We start from the raw sequence: 20,047 nt of genomic DNA, 5'->3' as shown, positions 1-20,047 counted from the left end.
ATATGTCCACCCCAATAGCTCAATATTTCATAAATAAGGCTCTCACACTTAACAAATGTAACTAAAATAACTGTTCTTTTCGTCTGAATTTAGCTGTAGCTCCTTGTATTATGTCATTAAATGACATAACATGTTCAAGCCAAATGCTGTGTTCAATGAGCGCCCCAAATCCCAGCTCATGTCAAAATTGATGAAGCTGTAAACTTGAGCTATGCATTACAATAATGTGTTGAGCTATGTGTTAGGTTTGTGGGTAAGCTGTGGTTTCTTGTTTTCATTCATTCAGAGCGGACCGCGACACGATCAGGTGAAAACTCTAGGAAATGCAAAGTAGTTTAACCTCTGAACGATTCCTTCGCAGGAATGCAGATGGATTGGCCGAGACAAGTTTCCAATATAGAGCTTCTTCGTTGGAGTTACACCTGAAGTGACTTGGGCTGATGGATTACAGTGTTGCCTATGAGTCGCTGACATGAATTCAGAGGCGAGCACCAGTGAGATGTGGAAGTGTTCGCTTCCCGGAGAAATCTGAGACCTGGATGAGCTAGCAAGCAGAGTGAGAACATTTCACAGCGAAGGAGACAAACCATGGACTTGTTATGGTGTGGCGTCGGACTGATCGTGTGCTTTTAGCCTGTTTGTAGCACCCTCTGCCCCACCCCATGTCAGATCTTTCTCTGAATTATGGAAATTTTGTGGAAGACGCTGACTTGGACACTGAGCCTGGTGGTGATGGCTGCTTCAGAATTTCAAAGCGTCAACAGACTGTCACACAGCTCCCAAGGTAATGATGTTGCCGGATCTCTCCTCTTGGTGCCCAGACAGGTGCATGGTTGCTGATAGCTGGTCGGAAAGACCTTGAAACCTCTTGTGACCTCAATGTTTTGTTTTCCACATGATTGGTGGGCTGAATACACTGTCTGTCATGACCTATTTTCATTGGAACGATGTGAACTCTCCTCTTCTCTTCTCTTCTCTTCTCTTCTCTTCTCTTCCCTGTTTTGTCTCACTTCTTTTACGCTCTTCTGGCTTTGGCTCCTTCCTTTTTTTTTAATTTGTCTTTGCTGTAAAAGAGGAGTTCCTGTCCTACCTGGAGCACTACCAGCTGACTGTTCCGGTGCGGGTGGATGAGAACGGAGAGTTCTTGAGCTACACCGTGAAGCACCACCGGCCGGGCCGCCGAAGACGGGGCGCGGCGGACCCCACGCCCGGACCGCTGCCCGAGCTCGACCCGGACCCCCCGGAGCCTCGGCTGTTCTACAGACTGTCAGCCTACGGAAAGCACTTTTACTTAAACCTGACTCTCAACCCCCACCTGGTGTCGAAACATTTTACGGTGGAGTACTGGGGGAGAGAGGGGCTGGAGTGGCGTCACGACACGGTAGACAGCTGTCACTATGTGGGATTCTTGCAAAACCAGTACAGCACAACTAGAGTGGCGCTCAGCAACTGCAAGGGCCTGGTGAGTACAATAGGCGGCTTTTTGTTTTTATTAGCAGCGAGCGCTTCACGCCGTCTGACTGCTGTTCGAGTCACAAAGAGTTAACGCTCTGCTTACCTCAGGCAAACCCTCGAAACTAATGTCAAGTAACTAATATATACCTTGCTTGTGCTCTGCTTACCTCAGACAATCTTTCAGACCCAGTGCCAAAGGATTAGACCAATTGTAGTTTGCTTAACAGAATCTTGGCCTCCGTCCACTTGGCACAGAGAGGCTCAGGGCAGCTCGGGGTAAGGCGATGCTCGTAGAGAGAAATCGCATCACCAGAGCTTCCTCATCTCGCCGGCCTGTTAGTGCTAAGCGTCGAGGCTTTTCTCTCTGTTTGCGTACGAAATGTCACCGTTTATATTTTGCCCAAACTGCGAAATCCGTAGCAACTGGGATCAAAGCTCTTTGGTGGATCCTTCTTGGGATGTGCAACATAAGATGTGTGAAAAATGTAGTATATCAGTCCTTCATTTAGTGCTCCTTTCAAAAGCAAACAAATAAACAAACAAAACGAATGAGGCAACTCATTGTCAAGTCTAAGGTATTAGTCCTTAGGCTTTTTATCCGCAGACTTTGTGACCGTCCAGCTTCTCTTTGATAATCAGAAAACTGGAAGAAATCTGAAAACTGTTCTCCCTCCTTCCTTCAGAATAACTCTAAACAAGGAGAAGGCCCTGTTTCTCGTTGGCAAATGTGATCATGTGGAGAAAACATGTATTACCCTTGTTGTAGCCAAATGTGCTGGCAAGACCTACATGGAGTATCATAAATTGAATTAGTGTTAGCCCTTTTTTCTAACAGCACCAAAAATGGACAAAACTCTCTCTGCAGTTTAATGTGATCAGCTGTCTGAGGGATTAAATATCTTGACATCACACACCATTAACACTCGCATCAGAAATGTGTTTGTTATCAGCGAATGCCAGTGAGATATTTTGTTAATTGCTTTCATTGTGAGTTTTACAGTGCCGAGCGACGTGCCAGTGTTTTCTGCAAACACATTCTGAAGTTTTTCTCTTCTTTTTCAATTTATGTTACAAAGGGGGTGTTCAAGGGCAGAGAGCTATGTTCTTTGGTTGAGGTCCCAGTAATTATAATGTTGTTCTTGGTGTAATTGGTTGTTTTAACATGATTTATCAAATTGCCTCAGAGTGTGGGGTGTTTTTACATTTGACTGCAACCTAGAGAAATATGAATTATATGTGCTGAAACACGACTCCGCTAGGAAGAGGCTATTACCGAGGAGAAGAGAAGAGATTTCAATCATTTCAGTGCTTGCAAGCGTGCACAATAGTCAAGAGTGAGAAAATAAGTTGATTACTGCAATGAAAATGCGCAGGGCGTTTGTCAAAAGTAATTTCATATGACTGGCTTCAATGTAAACCATATTGATTTTTTACTGACAGAACAGTTCCAAAATTTAATATGATACTGCAAGGCATTTTTGTCAAATATGCATTGTAACACCATTGTTTGCTTCTGTTTATAACCTGTTTCTCTCATTGTTCTGTTTTTTCCCCCAACAAGCATGGTGTCATAACAACAGAGGAAGAGCAGTATTTAATAGAGCCATTAAAGAACATATCCTCCACAACCTCCAGTGAATGGAACCTGGAAGAAGCACAGCAACATGTTATTTATAAAATGTCTGCCATTCCCTCACCACAAGAGCATAGCCAGGAGTTCAGCTGTGGCATTTCAGGTTGGTGAACCTCCATCTGGGTTGGACTCCGTGTGGGTGGGACTGACGTAAAGGAATAGCTATACATAGCAGGTTAGAGGAAGTGCTGGTTTGGTTCTAGGCCCAGGTCCTGGTGGACATGACCGGGCCTCTTGTGTGCTCCGGTTGCCCCCGGCCTGGCCACCTTTCAACCTGGAAGAGAAAGCCTTTGCTCCAGCTTTCACAAAAGGGCAATGTCTGTCTTCAATGCATCGTCTAAGAGGATTTGGCTGAATCTAAATTGAGCCAATAATCATGTTTAGAATTTAAAGTTTCAGCTCCGCCAAAGACTTTGTCTATTGAGATACGATGGCATTGGAGAAGAACCAGGTGGATATTTAGGTATTTGGGCCGCGGTCTTATAAGAAACAGCAAAGACTGTCATCGCCAGGAAGCCAGCATGCCCCAACATGTACCATCTTATAGCTTTTTCCCAGAGCATCTGGGTCATAAAGCAAAGGCTTTAGCTGCAAGGTTCAAAGGGGCAGATTCCCAATGTGCATCTTACCATACACAAACCATCTATATGCTGTCCTTCAGATAGATTTGATTTGATAATTCCTAAGCAGACTACTCTTACTAACCTGTCTTTGTCTCCCTCTCATCCGCAGACCTCATAAAAAGCAGTGCACCCTGCCAGTTTAGCACGCCCTCCCCGGTCCGCTTGTCCCCGGTCCCCCAGAACAGCAGCGAGCAGCTGAACAGCACCCACAGACAGAGGCGCTCCGTCAGCACCGAGCGCTTTGTGGAAACCCTCGTGGTCGCGGATAAAATGATGGTCGGTTACCATGGACGCAAAGACATTGAGCACTACATCTTGTCTGTAATGAATATTGTAAGTTTGATCCTACTTTTTGGTTGCGCCGTTGTTTTCTATGATAGGTAGCAATATAGAACGTACAAGTTTTCCATTGTTGCCATTTGAGCTAGTGGATATGAAATAGTATGACGATCCAGTGCTCAGTACTGCAGGACAAACTCTAATGTATAAAGATTATATGTTGTGACATATGGACAAAATTTGTCTGACTTTGTGTCTTTTCTTCTTTTCTGGAGGTCAGGTTGCCAAACTTTACCGTGATGCCAGTCTAGGAAATGTTGTGAACATTATTGTAACCCGGTTGATTGTTCTAACCGAAGATCAGGTGAGCAAATCTCTCTCTTTTCTACTGCGACCCCCCAGCTTTGTGTCTCTCTGTCTCTCTAGTCTTGTTTTTGTTTGAAGAACAATTCTAATAACTATACATTTTGTTGCCCATTGAAAATTATAGTTGGCTTTGAATTGTCAGCACAGCATTACTGTAGTTATTGTGGTAAGCCTGTTTTTAGTGTACACCTGTAGTAAGTGTGTGACTGATGTGCTTGGCGTGTGCAAGCTCTTTTATGTGATTGCTGCAGATGAGGGGGAAAGAGGGCTAGACACCATATCTACCATATGGCCACCACTTCAGATGAAAGAGCCTGCAGTGGAGATGGTCTTCCCTCAGGGAGACTTGATTGAGGATTTTTACATACACCGTACATATGTATGTGTGTGTGATGGGAGAAACAGAGTGTGTGTCTAGCATCTGTTTTTCCGAGGGGTCATAGAGGCTCTTTATGTAGGACCGGAGCCAGCAAATAAGAATATGTTTTCATTTTCTGTATAAAGTAGAAGCCCATTTGGATCCAATATGCTTTAACTAGAGGGAGGTTTGTGCGTATGTAATAATCAGAAAATAATAATGATTGCAACTAGACTAACAGACGCAGGTCCAGTCGCAAATGTAGCTTAATTTCTCAAAGACAGTCTATCAATCCTTGTGCTGGATAAAATGGGATAGAGTTACAGAATCAATACAATAGCATTTTTGTGGTGGAAGTGAAGCTAGTGTTAGTGATGGACTGTTGCGTTGTTTTGTATTGTGTTGTAATTTATCAGAGAACTAGCTATGGCGATGCATCACTTCACTCTGGCTGGACCTATTAAATTCATGGTAGTCAATGCACTTTGCAGACTTCCACTACTTCTGCTCCTACTACTCCTCCTCTTACTGCCACAACTCCTCCTCCTGCACTTATCCTCCTTCTCTTATTACTCCTTTAACTACTCCAACTATTCCTCCAACTAGTCCTCCTCCTCCCTCTGCTCCCACTACTTCTCCTCCAAGTACTCCCTCTCCAAATAATCCTACTCCTGCTACTCTTTCTACTCCTTCAAGTAGTAACCACCTGGCAATCACTTAGTAACCAGATTTAGAACGTTATTGCTGCCCTTTGGTGCCAATATGGCTTTATTTATATGGTTAATGTTGCTTTGTTGTTTTGCATGGGAGATCCAGGTTTGGTTCCCTGCATTGAATTGTGTGTTTTCTGCATGCTGATCAAAGTGCTTCATAAACTTATTTTTAGCCTCTGCTACCATTAAAGATACATTGCACTGAAACACAGTTTTTCTCTTCATGCTCTTAAAGGTATAGCTTTATTCCATTGATAAAATCTACTACTTTTATATTTCTGCTTGAATTCAAAGTTTTATGCTCCTGTATTTTTTTACAATGTTATGTATTGTGTGATATGGTACAGTATGCTATGGTATGGTATGGCATCCTATAGTATCATATTGCCTTGTATCGTGTCACATCACAACATATCCTGTTGTATTGGATTGGATTGCATTGCAGTGTGTGTTGTGTGGTGTTTTGCAGCCGAACCTGGAGATTAACCATCATGCTGACAAGTCTCTAGACAGTTTCTGTAAGTGGCAGAAGTCCATCCTCTCTCACCATGGAGATGGAAACAGCATTCCAGAGAATGGGATGGCTCATCATGACAATGCTGTTCTAATCACTCGGTAAGTATAGGCTTGCATTTTGGGGTTTAGGCCCCATTTTGCTCACACAGCAGTGTAATAATCCAGCATGTGTTCATGTGCTTCAAAGAGTAAGAGCCGTTTCACCTGGTTGTTACTTTCACTGTAAGTAGCACTGATTTTCTAGTTTCAGGCGAGTAGGTTGCAGGTTACTTATTGCGGTGTTGACACATAAAGGGCGTGTGGTGACGGTTCAGCTGCTGATTCTGTGCTGTGCGTGCATTTACTGCTTCAAGTGTCCAGCAGTAACAGCACTGTAAGGTCCAAATGTCCAATTCTAGTGCACAAACTGTACCTGCCAATATTAAACCTGATGAGAACAAACACCACAGTTTTGAGAATAAACGGTGCTGTTTCAGGCATACCTGTCACACCGCAATTAATGTTAAGGGTGTTACCGTGTAGCAGCAAACCTCTGTCATTACCTGGAATAGGCTTCAGTGTTGCCAGAGCTGTTTTGGCCAGATAACCTAGCAACTAAAGTATATATTCTCCCACTGGTTTTGTCTGGAGAGAGGATGGCGTGCTGTGATTGACACGGGCTAAAGCCCAGCTTTTGACTCTCTGGGCTCTGTACAAAACAGTCTTTCTATCATTAGTGCGCTTTTGCTTGTTGTCTGTCAGCTGATATTCTCCAGTTCCCTTGGCTCCTGTTTTTGTTGTTGGGTTCAGCTTCGCTCAGTAAGTACACCAAAGGCTGTTTAGTAGAATCTATATTCAATGGTTGTGGGATTTATCTGTGTGGCTGCAATTATTATTTTTTTTTAAGAAGAAGATGAGAAATGCCTGTTCTCATTGTTTTCTCACACAGGATGCCCATACTGTGCCCCAACACAGTGCTTTGAGTAAATACTATTCAGCGTCCTGGGTGAATATTAAGTAAAAACAAGGCTAAACAAGGTAAAAAAAATTAGGCTGGAGATAATGAGATAATAAGCTGTGGGGAGGAGGCACTCGCTGAGCTCAGAGATGCTAACATTAGAGATAGTATAAATAGCTGATGGTGGACCCCAGGAAGCCCTTATTAACCACCATGTCTGGAGGAACAGTCTGGCATTCCTTGCTATGGTGGAATGCACCTAAAAGGGTTCAGTATGATTTCAGGACTGTTTATGCTAGCAGCACTCAGCTCGGAGAACATTTATTTAATATGTGAGTATTTCATCTTTGGAGCGGCGATCCAAGGTGAAAATGTTTTTATGATGTGATGATTATTTTGTATGATCGGCGGCGAACGTTTTGCTTAACAGCTGCTCATAATATATCTCTTCGGCAACAACTGTTTTTACTGGTATTCTAATTTGTGAGGCTCTTGCGTTTCGAAGTATAAAAAAAAATGCACATCTGTGGAAATTGCTCTCGCCGTGTGCCTGAGGTGCTCACTGCAAATATTAGTCAAAAGAGGTGAATTCCAAGTTAATATTTCACCCCAACTCTGAAATGAATTGAGTCAGTATTTGACAAACACAGTCACCGAGGGCTTCGTGGCCTGTTGTCGCACCCAGGCACACAGGAAGGAGACACTGTCCCCGCAGCCTGTGTCAGTATATTCTACTGCAGACCACTAATGCAAAGGGTTCCACTCCATCACTACCGATCAACGTGGATCTCCGCAGTGGCGTTGCTTCTTTATTAGGCTTTGCTTTGGATGGCGTTTTGAGGTCGCGGTGCCTTGTTTGGAATGTGGCCCGTCACGTTCGAAAAAGACACCGGGGGGGAAATTAAAGGAAGTAAATCAAAACAAATAGATGTTCTAAATGAGGTCGAGATTGTACCTCATTGGTTTGGAAGTGGTCCACCGGGAGGGAGAGAACAAGGGGAGGGTGGGGGGCGATGGGGGCAGAGAGAGAGGAAAAGGAGGGTGAAATTAAATTTGCCGTGTCCTTGGTTTTTAATAGATTAAAAGCTTTAGGAATGATTGGATCGTTCATTTGAAATGTATGTGTGAGTGTGAGTGTTCCGGCGTCTCTTCCCGCGCTCTCTATTGGATTACCTGTATCTGAGTTACAGGGGGGGCAACAGGAGGGACACAGCGGGACCGAAGCCCTTCAGAGGCCGCTCTTATTGGCCCGTTTAATGTCGGAGCCCCGCGTGTCAGCCGGGTGACATTTAGAAAAGGTTCATGCTATAGATGGAGGAGGGAACCAGGTGCACGCTAGAACCCAAAGCCCATCACGGTTCATTATATGGGTATTGTTGCACTAAAGGTTATAGTTAGATTATATCCAGCCAGAGTATGTGATTAAACGTGGAAAGAACGGAATGGCAGCGGAACGAAATACTGTGAAATACTGCATGAGAGAAATATACACATAATATTCTAGGCTGAATTTAATTGTTTCTGTTCTTTCCCTCTCTTGTCTGTAGGTATGACATCTGCACCTACAAGAACAAACCCTGCGGTACCCTAGGTGAGTGCTAATTGGTGGTGAGAGTAGCGTTTATATATAGTGTTAATGTCTGTTTCTTGGTTGGTCTCCCTCATATGTTTCTCTGGGAGGTTTTAATTTTTATGTGTGGCCTCCATTGTGTCCTCAGACAAACCTTATTTAGAAACTTTTTCGCAGGCCGCTTTCGACGTGTACCAGACAGTTCCTGCGAGACGATAATGAGAAGGATGTATTCAGTCGTGTTATTATAGCTCCTTAGTGGCTCAGCTCTGTTGGTTGAGGCTAAGATCCCTAAACCTGGCCGGCCCCCGGACACCTCCTCCTCCCGCAGCCCCAATTTTAAACCCTTCTTTTTCCTGCTCGGCCTCTCCCCTCCTCTCCCTTCAGTTTGTCTAAGGTGTTTACACTTCCACTAGGTTAAAGAGAAAGGAAAAGGTATGTGTTGGGGAAAACCGAGAGACATGTAAGGAGATGGGGGGGGGGGAGTTGGGGGGAGTTGGGGGGGGGAGAAAGAGGGATAAAGACAAGACCGGTGACAGAGGAGGCGAGGGAGAAGAAGAGGAGGAGTTGAAAGGAAAATGGAAGGGGAAAAGGACAATTATAGGGAGTGTGAGAGTGTTCAGGGGAGAGATAGAGGGTGTGATAGTGGTGGTTGTAGTGGTACTGGGGGGTGGAAAAAGGACAGCAAGCAGTGGCACAGACCCCCCCCCCCCCTACACACACCCACACCCACACCCACACCCCCCACACACACACACACCTCCTACCCACCCGGCCCTTCTCTCTCCCCATCTTATCTTTGTAAAAGCCCCTGCAGGCACCACAGTATATCTTGGAGGTAATATTGTGACTTCAGGGGCGGTTTGACAGATTGACCGCATTCGTCACATTCCCCGGTCGCTTTAATTGCCCTGGCATCTGCTTGGCTTCCTCGTTGTCTCTCCTCCTCCTCCCCCCTCCCTCCCTCCCCCTGTCCTCCCTCTCTTCTCGGGGATCATGCTCCCGGGTCAGATCCTTGGCCTCTAGGGTCGCCGAGTAATCATGGGGCTGGAGATAATACACAGTCCACCCCGGTGTTAAGAAAACAACTTCCAATGCGGTGTGTGTGTGTGTGTGTGTGTGTGTGTGTTTGCACCCACCCATGGCCATGCACATACACGCTCACTTACTCACACACACACACACATACACACACACACACACATTCTTAAACTAATCGCCGAGTAGCCTCCCTCCTTCCTTTCCCTCCCTCTCCTCCTTCTTTCTTCACCTTCAGGCTCCCTCTTTCCCTCCAGTAATGGTTTCAGTGGCCTCCTGATTTGCGAGTCTATTCTTGTTTAGCCTCTTAGCAAAGAGGATACAAAAGCCATGCCACTTTTAGCAGGGAGGAAAGAAGTGCCTGCAAACTATACAAGAAAAACTGTACCGCTGACCACCAAGCCACAGTTACTCCCCCAGTGCACAGGCACATGTGTGTCAGGTTTATGCCCTTTATCAATATGATGCATTCCGTTTCTGAAGATTAATTATGTTTTTATACAGTGTGTCCGCTTCAGCTCAACCTGAAAACATCCAAAATGCTAATTTTATCACCCTTTAAAATTGAATTCATTTTATTATAGCATAATTGACATGTTCAATCATTCACATTTAAGCACATGTGGACATCAGCACACACACACACACACACACACACACCCACACACACCCACACACACACACACCCACACACACACCTGCTTTGAGGTGTCATATGACACCCTTTCCAGTCACCTGTAGATGTAATCTGTGAGGAATTGCCTCCTGTCTCCCTATCTGACCTGTCAGGCTAAGGAAAAAAGGACCCACGACACCTGGATTGTGGAAAGGTTTCGCTTTAAACACGCTCTCTTCTCTTTCTCTCTCTCCCCTCTCTCTCTCATTCTCTTTCTTACTCTAGTTGTGAAATGAGGAAAACATCTATATTCTTTGATGGTTTGCTTTTTTGGGTGCGGTGTGGAAGGGGTGAGGGGGTTCTTATATTCCTTTCCTTGGCTTGCATTACTAGGTGGTCCCTTGTTACATGGATTGAAATGTATAAATCTAACCCCTCGTCTAGACATTTTCCAGCAGTGACTGTAGTTTGCAAGGAAAAAAAAAAAAGATGTCTAGCCAGTGATGCTAAACTCAACTCCCCCTGGTGAATCTAGCAGTGACTGGGAGAGTTAACATTTTCTCTCTCGGCACGTTAAACACAGTGGAGATCAAATGTGTGGAATCCAGCTTTTATGACCGTGACTGCTAAGAATGCTACACCTTGGCCTGACCCTGTGTTTGTATGTTTGTCTGGTGTGTGTGTGTGTGTGTCTGTCTGTCTGTCTGTCTGTCTGTCCAGGCTTGGCCTCAGTAGCTGGAATGTGTGAGCCAGAGAGGAGTTGCAGCATCAATGAAGACATCGGCCTCGGTTCTGCTTTCACCATTGCGCATGAGATTGGCCACAAGTGAGTGCGGTCAAAGATTGTCTATCATGTCATGTTACCTTTATAATCTTTCTCTTTTCTATAAAATTTGACATTGCTTTACGTCTTCTGGTGCAAGTGCAACACCGACTTTTACTCCGGATTGTCTTTAAACTTTTTATCGCCTCTCTGAGCGTGTGCTCTTATAATTCCTCTTAAACAAACATAGCTTATTCCCTGAGTTTGCCAGGCCTGCATGTAGCGTGTTTTTTTCCCCCAGCAGACGTCTTGAACTGTATCTCCACATATTTCCTCATGCTAATGTCAGTGTCCACATACCTCTGGCTCTTTCTTCCTGAATATAAAGCAAAATAATGATGATGTATTAGTCTACGTATCCCCCTCTCGAGGGTTCAGCAAGATGGCGATTTCCTTTATTATGTCTCATGTCTGCTTCTGTTGTGGGGCAGTTGTAAAAATAGTCTCTGCTTCTAGAGGATGTATAAAAAAAACACTGCAGCAGGGTTTCAACCGGGCTGATTTATTTCCAGAGTAGGGTAAAATGTCATAAACGCCAGCCTTAGAAAAACAGGTTCGGGCTGTGCGATGTGGTCGGGTTTGTTATATACATTAGACCTGATTTGTGCTTTTGGACTGTAAGGAAAAGTAAGCTTTGACTTCCTGCTGTAATGTGAGCTTTTCTTTCAAATGATATTCAGACAGATAAGGTTTTAAAAAATGAATTGTTAAAATGATTTATTCTCAGGCCTCAGCACGAAATAAATCCTTGAGCTGCTTTTGTAAGTAACGGACTACAAGGAAGGGAGGTATTTGGGGATTCGGGTGGTTGGGATTGGGATGACTGGGGACTGGCGGTCTCTCTCTTCTCTGGTGCACTGATTCATCAAAAGGATCCCCCCTTCCTTGCTCCAGTCAGCGGTGACTCTCCCTCATGGCCTGCTCAGACCTGCAGGCATTGATTGACAGGCAGCCATCAGAGTGGTGATTAGAACTTTCTCGTTCCTCTGGAGCTCCAGACAGGGTTTGACCCCTGACCCCTGCTCCCCTCCACACAGCTGTTTCAGAGCCATAGAGCCCTGTCTTTACAGCCAGGGCCACAGAGGGAGACATCCTCCACTCGCACCGAAAGACTCAACAGCCTGGCCTGCTGCAGTCATCCAGAGCTGTTTGCCACTTAGACTCTATAGTTAATTGCGAAAGTAGGGTCGCTTTCTGTCTGACACAAAACGCCAACATCCCCTTGAATGGGCTGCACTCTCAGGATGTCGGTTACTGTTGTTTTTCATAGCCAGTTGCCTTATTTGAACCTTCTCTCTCTCTGTTTTTCATTTTGTGTGTTTCAGCTTTGGGATGAACCATGATGGGATCGGGAACTCTTGTGGTACCAAAGGCCATGAGACCGCCAAACTGATGGCTGCTCACATCACAGCCAACACCAACCCTTTCTCCTGGTCTGCCTGCAGCAAAGACTACATCACCAGCTTTCTTGAGTAAGTGGATGAGGGTCGCACCTCATGGGACTGTCTATTTGTGTGTATGTGTGTGAGTGTTTGGATTTGTGTGCATGTGTGTGCGTGCAATAGAGGGAAGGTGCATGCCTGTTTCCTGCTTGCTTGCAGCCTTCTCGCTTACAACTCGCCACTGCCACTAACTAGCCCTTGTGGTGAGCCATGAGGTTGTCTTGTATGCAAATCCTTCCCCACCCATTCACAGCCAAGACTCCTGCCAGGCCTCCTTTGTGACTATACATGATAATAATAACTTTTTATTATACATGACAACCGGGTGCCTTGCACCCTCAGGAGACAGCGGCAGGAGATCTTGGAGCTGACATGGTGGTGATGTGTAGGCCCACTTCATGTGGACATTCCTTGGTTTCAACCCACTGCTTGGCTTCTACCACTGTTTCACTGTCTGGTTGGTAAGTCAAGGAAGACAAAGGCTTGGAGTGTACAAATGAATAGAAAAGTATCATGGCGACATTGGGCAGACCTTGGTGGGGTGAGGAACCATTTAAAAAGTTAATTGCACAGGTCTCCAGTTATGACCTTGGAGATATAACATCTGGAACTGGCCTTCAAAATCTGGAAGTGAACAGATATCAGTGACAATGACAGGTTTGATTTAACTAAAAGCTACTAGCCTGATTCCTGCACATAGTATTTGGTGGCTATAGGCTGGGATTGAGGTGAAGCTGCTTTCAGAAGACCCCTGTGTGACTGAGTAGCCCTCATTGTACTGCTCACCCCAAGTGTGGAGAGGAAATGTTAGACTAAAGTTAGAAAACTCTTGGATAGGTTGCCACACTTATGGGGACAATCTATTCTATGGAGGACAATATCCCTGAATCTGACAACATGGAACATGAGAGCCATCCTGAGCTTGCAACTCTGATAGACCCCGCCTCAGGTTTCTGGTCAGGAGTGAGTGGGTTATACCTTCTCCTGTGAAGGCTATCCCACTGATGGAAAACTTTGTGTTGGAATGGGAATCAGGAATATGCTCCTCTCAAGCCTGATGACATCTGTCAGGATAAGGAAATGGCTTATATTCCTCCTTGTTCCCTTAGCTGAGAAGCACATTGCCATGCTTCATGCTTACCTATGTACCAACCTTGCCATCAGAGAATACGGCCAAGGATTCCCTCTAATAGTCAGAAGAGGAGACTCCATTGCATTTGCTGGAATGACAAGATCCTCTTGCTAGTTAACCCATTGTACCCTGAGTACAAGAGTAGGAGATAGAGACAGAGAAAAAGGGAGAAAGAGAGAGAGTTGAGAAGAAATTGTATACGGTGTAGGCCAGTTAGCCCCTCTAGGCCTTTACCCCAGTCTTCCCCAGACAAAAGTGACATGCCCAACTGCAACTCTTTAGAAACTGTCTATGGTCCCACTGACTACTCAGAAAAGTGCACTGCCTGAGTATACTGCATACTCACCCACGACCTAAGCCATCTGCCAGCCTACATGGAGGTCTTAAGAGCTACCCTCTCCCTCAAGAATACGTTTCTGTCATTGGCATCCCTGCAGAACTGCTGATGCAGGGAAGATACCTCTGGTCTGAGTGGTGAACCTTAGCAACCCATCTCAAATTAATCAGGATCATCAGTGATGATCAATGAGATGATGGCTCAAATGACAATAAGAAGCCAAGAGTCAGTGCCATTCAACGCATTGTGCACTGCAGTAAAACAAGGGTGCTTGGTGCCACCTGTACTCAATTATATCTGTCTCCTATGTGCCTCTGAAGGAAATTAAGGACAGCAAGAAAGTGACAGTAGACTTTAGTTTGGATGGAGACATCTTCAACATCAGAAGGCTCCAACCGACCACCACACTCTCTAGGGAGTGGATCCTTGCTGCAGTATGTAGACGGCTGCGCTCTTGTGGCCCGTTCTGCTGAGGACCTTTAGTCCGTCTTTGCTGTGGTTGTCAGGATTTACAGCTGGGTGTGACTGTCTGTTAACACCATTAAGACAGAAGTGGTCTGTCAATGGAGGTCCAGCCCCCAACCCACAATGCAGTCCCCATAGACTACCATTCACAATGGTCCAATCATTCAAATATCTCATCATTGATCCTGCTATTTAAAAGTCAAGCATTCTCAGCTGCCTTTGGGAACGTCTGGTATTGGATCTTTCAAAACAAGAACGTCCATCTCCATATCAGGTTTGCTATCTATCAAGCCATACTACACCCCTTTATAACTGGGTCACTTACAGCCACCATACTATACTTAACCATTCAAAACATCATCTGCAGAAGCACTGAGGCCATGATCACCCAACATCAGATGCATTGGCTTGGGCATATCATTAGAAATTCTTTCTCGCAGGACCTGCACTGCCAACATCATGGCAGCAGGCAGGCAGAAAGCTGAAGGTCCTTTACTAAGGAAGTGCATAATAACACCTGCAGACCTGGAGGACACTACTGCTGACCATAACACACTGGCAACATCACTGCCTGGAAGCAACTCATCGCCTTGAGTAGAGGACTGCCAGGAGACCAAAACACAGGATTCAGTTCTGTTCCCCAGCTGCAGTAAGAACCCTAACCCTAACCCAAAAAAGACGTTTAAGAGACAGAAGTGGAAATGTTATCATCAGATTCAATGAACAATCAAAACGTTAACAGATAACCAAAGCAATTTAGTAAATATGCATGTGTGTGCGGTGCATGTTTTTTTGTGAAACTCTATTGATCCCCCAAGAGAATTTAACTTTTCTGGTCCCTTACATAAGGTGGTTAGAGGTCAGAGGTCAGCGCCCTTGAGCTCTTAGGGATTTAATGCCTTGCTCAAGGACGCAGTTGAAAGCCTGTCTCCTTACTCACTGCACCACCCTGCTGCCCTAATATGCATGCTTGTGCATATGTGCATATGTATCTGTGTGTGCCGGTGTGTGTATATGTTGGAGACTTGAACTGTTTTTTTTGTATGGTGGAAATCCATCCAAAGGCTAAGCACAGGTTTATGCAGCAGAGACATAAAGAACACATTATTGCCATTCAGAGTGTTATCTTTTACTGTACCGTGAATAACAGAAGTATTTATGTATGCTAGCCCCTGCAAAGAAGCATATTCGTAGCGTATTTCAAATATCACGCTTAATTTGTAAGTGCCTCATGATAACAGATAGATTTCAGGTTTAGAACTTTTAAGTAAATATTCTACTCAGGCGCTTTCCACAGAAAACAATGTTTAATGTCCTTGAAGTCCCTGAACCCAATGAATATGTTTTAGACAGCAGTCTCATACAGTAGAGGCTATTGGACGTTAGCTCACAGAATGGAGAGAGCGGTGACTAGTCATGACTAGACTCAAGACACTTAACTCAATAGCAGGCATCTTTTTTTCCATCTTTTTAGTGGATTTTCTTTCCTAGTACAGTACAGCTTGATGGCTCACCACGAAGACTTGAGTGCTGGTGGCAAATCCCATTGTACATATGGTGAGGTACCGGTATGATGCGGTGCAAGGCTGTGGTGTGTGTGTGTGCATGTGTGAGTGTGTGTGTGTGTGTCTGTTTGTGTATTCAGGTTTAGCTAGCGAGTCCCTCCAAGAAAGCGGATAATAGCGTCCGTGGTTGTCAGATGGTGTTTCCTGCTGAAAGCTGTTAGAGGAAGGTTACTGAACAACACTTGTGACAGAGATGACAGTATAGTATGCCAGCTTCCAACTGGGACACAAAGAGCTGCTTCTCTGCTGCTCTGTTAGGTTTCTGTCATGGGCCGCTCTTGGCTGGAGTGTCCAGGGATGACTAAAGCCAGCTCTAACAAGAGAGAGACAAAGCTGTTTTACTTCTTTGTAAAAATCGATGGTTGCTTATATTATATCTCTATTTGTATCAGTCTGTTTCTCGAGTTTTTCTTTTCGCTCTGGCTTTATTGCTTTTAGCTTTTATGTCTCTCACAAAAGGGGTTCTGTCTGTAAACTCCAATTATCCTCTCTTTCTCTCCCTCAATCAGATTTTTGGATATCTCACATGCTTCTCCCTGCCAAGTAAACAACTTTGGCTGTGGTGTTGGCCTAGATTCACCGTCTTGCTAGTGCAATATGTGGTGCTTTGTTTGGGTTTTTTAAGAATGGTTTATGAATGCAGTCACAGTTCAGTCATAGTTTATTCTCCCAAGTTTGCATGCCAGTTTGTTATAAATGTCAAAAGGCAGTCAGTTTGGATTTATTTAACTCTCAGAGAGCACATACTCTATTTGTTTGAATTTGATATTCGAATCAGTCTGGCTAGTGCCTTATGATTATTATCTAGTAATTATTCTGACTTAATCATATGCAGCTTGGACGATACCGTCTCAGCCATTGGTTGAGATCCAATATGCATTCTGGTTAAAAGCTACATAGCTTGCGTTGATATGAGTGACCAAGGTCAGAGTTCGGGGATTGCTGATGTTCCCTCTCATTAGAGGAGATTTCCGCTCAGTGTAATGAATTTGGCTGCATCCAGTGGACAGGAAGCCTGTGCGACTATGTCAAATAATAGCTTCTATGTTTAAACTTTTGACTATTTTGTCTCTCTCCAAACCAATAAATAGTGAGGTTTGCCTTAGTGCATAGGGAGTCCAGGGGGCTCAGAGCCTGGTTTGTCTGCCTCGCTCTGATGAGAGGGTCCTCTCAGGAAGAGGAGCCAAGAAATAGGATTATTTCATACAATAAAAAAAGAGTAGGAGATAGAGACAGAGAAAAAGAGAGAAAGAGAGAGAGTTAAGAAGAAATTGTATACGGTGTAGGCCAGTTAGGCCCTCTGGGCCTTTACCCCAGTCTTCCTCAATCTCTTTTGTTTAGTTCAAGACTTTTAATACTCTGGTGAAAGGGCAGAGGGTCATTGTCCAGCTAATCTTTAATTTACTAGTCTGAGAAAAAATTGTTTTATCGTTTTGTATTGTCCAAAGAGTACGATATGAAGATATAAAGATCAGTGGGATCTCATTCAAAAGTGCTATTTTTCATCTTTTACCAATCTGAAATTAGTTTGACTTTCAATCTTCTGGGAAAAAAAAATCTAAAGCTATTTTAACACCAGGAGCAGAAGTGTGTGAGAAGTAGACATTTGCCTTCTCAATGCTATCTGGGTAGAGGCAGTAATGTTTAGTTTCAATATGATAGAGAAGACCAGACTCTGCTCTTCACCCTCTCTCTATTTTTTTCTGGGCCCAAGTTACTGTCTGCACAATCATAAAGTGTAGCTCTACGTTTATGTTGTCACCAGGCCCACTTTTCCTTTCGAGGGATGGGAAGCATTCCACTGCATGTTGCTGTTGCCACAGCTGGAAAGAACACAGTGTTATAGTAAATAGTCATAGTCATATTTTGTCTCGAAAGAATCCTCTGACTCAACCTTATTAAGCGAGAAACTGAGGAGCCGCAGTTCAAAGTGAAATACATCCCTGTTTCATTGTTGGCGCTTGATGGTGGAATTGTGAATATACAGCTCTTCACAGACTCATAAGACTTAAGGCAAGACTGTGTAGACTTAACACTGGATATTAGTACACATGCAGTGCCAGAGACAAGGGAGAAACAGTTTGTCCCACTCCATGATTTGTGACCTCTCACCAAAGAACAAATTGTAAACAATAGAAAAGTTGGCTATGGCATTATCAAGGATGATATTTAGGACCATAGGAGTAGATCCAGGCTTTACATTGATATGATATCACAGATTAGAGTCTCATTTGTTTGATTTCTAGTTTTGGGAAAAAGTTATACAATTCCATAAACACCAATTTGGTATTTCTACAAGTTCTTTACAATGCAAATTCGGTATTAGTTGAAAAGAATGACATTATGGGACTTTTTAAGTTGATTAATATCCCCCTCTAACAGTAGTAGTAACAGGAATGCTGTGTTTTACTCTACTAAACAGTATAGTAGCGTCTCCCTCCTCCAAAAATCGTCTCTGAGCCAAGCGTCTGCCCTCATAGGCTGGGAGAGAAAAGCATCTACACAGCAACACAGACAGTTAAATAAGCTCAACATCTCAACCCAAAATAAACAGACACACCAACAAAAGCCACTCTGTGTGCTTCTTGGCTGACGCTAAGTATTTTTATTTTTCAGCTGTGTGGGACGTTACTTACTAGAATACAAAATTGCTGTGTGTGTGTGTTTTTTTTTTCAGTGAGTTCTTTGTGAGCGCACATATTTCTATCTGACAAAACAGACTAAACATAATCCTAGGGCTGGACATATGACCTATAGCCCACTCCAGATTTTTCCTCTTTCCTGCTCTGTCATTTTATTGGCTCCTCCATGGATTCTATATAAGCTGTAACACAGTGTAGTGGAGCACAGAGCCATATAATCAGAGAAGGCTGGACTTTTTAGACAGACAGATAGACAGGCAGACAGTCTGCTCTCTCTCCCTCTGGTGAAATGTCTCTGCCCACGCTTCAATCGCCCTCTTCCCGTCAACACCCCATCTGATGAAGGGGTGTTGATGTGTAATATCAACATTAATTACATGCCATTAGAGATCTTTGACAACCTTTCCACAATGGTAGTTTGGTGGTAAATGAATCAAACAACGCCCAACAAGGTCTTCAAGAGATGGGGGCCCTGGCTTATATAGTTGTCAAGTCTTGGCATTTCTGATTCTGCTAATCAGCCAAGTGGAGAAAGGTTGCTCTGTGTAAGAAACAATCCTATTGTAGGTTTGTTTTTTTGACAGCTCAGGTCGGGGGACGTGTCTGGACAATGAACCTCTGAAACGAGACTTCCTGTACCCAACAGTGGCCCCGGGGCAGGTGTACGATGCGGATGAGCAGTGCCGCTTCCAGTATGGAGCCTCCTCGCGCCAGTGCAAGTATGGGGTAAGAAACCAGCATCTGTCACGCTGCTCTGCCGCTCACCTGTTCACTTCTCATTGGCCCAAAGTGATCCCCCACAATGTCTTTCACCTGGATCAGCTCATTAGGTTCTAGCTCACTAGTTCAAGATCCCATACATATTCAGACTGGAATGAAAATGAGAAGAATATGTGGTGGGTATGATTGAAAGGGAGTGCTTGTGCAACATCAGCGGAGTGGAGTCAGTCCTTGATAGTGGATCAAGGTTGTGCTGAAACACCCACGCTGGACTGGACTTGACTTTGGGAGGGGAATGGGTAGATTGAGATATAATTTAAGGAGGAGATTAGGAATCCGGTGGGATGCAAAAGGGGACTGAACTAAACCAAAGGGGGACAACGATGATTGGGTGGTTGGAATTTGAGTGGCTAGTGGTAATTTGAGTGTGACCCATTTACCTGCCGGAGGGGGAAAATAAGCTTGGAGACCTATGCATAGAGCTGCACTTCGCTGGTTGGGATACTACATTTTCAAATTGGTGTCCAAGTGAGAAGAACGTATGATGGGTATAAGTTAAAGGCAATGCTTGCGGTTAGCCAAAGAGGCAGATGTTTAACTTATACATTGTATGAAGATGTTATGTTGCTGAAAGGTTGTAGATGTCAGCCCTCAAAGCTGTGCTGGGCAACTGTCAACGGATCGTCAGAGGAGGCTTGATGATAAAGTAGTAATGTCTTTAGAAATGACAGACCTTGATCGTTCACCGAAGCTGCACAAATGTTCCAATGGAGAGATTTGTGAGTGGTTAAGGGGATAAATGGAAGTATAATGGTGT

At 44.3% G+C, this 20,047-nt stretch overlaps 1 protein-coding gene across 1 annotated transcript in view; it reads left to right on the top strand.

Annotated features, from left to right (window-relative positions):
* The first annotated feature begins 684 nt into the window (after positions 1-684).
* Positions 685-20,047, top strand: part of adamts6 (ADAM metallopeptidase with thrombospondin type 1 motif, 6) — a 45,543-nt gene continuing 26,180 nt past the window's right edge. The window contains exons 1-10 of the mRNA XM_071545500.1: positions 685-784; positions 1,074-1,462; positions 3,017-3,191; positions 3,821-4,044; positions 4,271-4,354; positions 5,897-6,042; positions 8,428-8,471; positions 10,825-10,930; positions 12,253-12,399; positions 19,095-19,236. Of these exons, the coding sequence (XP_071401601.1) occupies positions 685-784; positions 1,074-1,462; positions 3,017-3,191; positions 3,821-4,044; positions 4,271-4,354; positions 5,897-6,042; positions 8,428-8,471; positions 10,825-10,930; positions 12,253-12,399; positions 19,095-19,236 (1,557 nt within the window). The remainder of the gene's footprint in view (positions 785-1,073; positions 1,463-3,016; positions 3,192-3,820; positions 4,045-4,270; positions 4,355-5,896; positions 6,043-8,427; positions 8,472-10,824; positions 10,931-12,252; positions 12,400-19,094; positions 19,237-20,047) is intronic.

The sequence above is a fragment of the Centroberyx affinis genome, unplaced genomic scaffold (assembly GCF_046629955.1).
Source record: "Centroberyx affinis isolate AG114_WGS23_722 - 3 ecotype Tasmania unplaced genomic scaffold, CSIRO-AGI_Caff_v1 ptg004932l_1, whole genome shotgun sequence".
In the NCBI taxonomy this organism is placed as follows: Eukaryota; Metazoa; Chordata; class Actinopteri; order Beryciformes; family Berycidae; genus Centroberyx; species Centroberyx affinis.
This window is presented reverse-complemented; position numbering and strand designations above follow the sequence as displayed.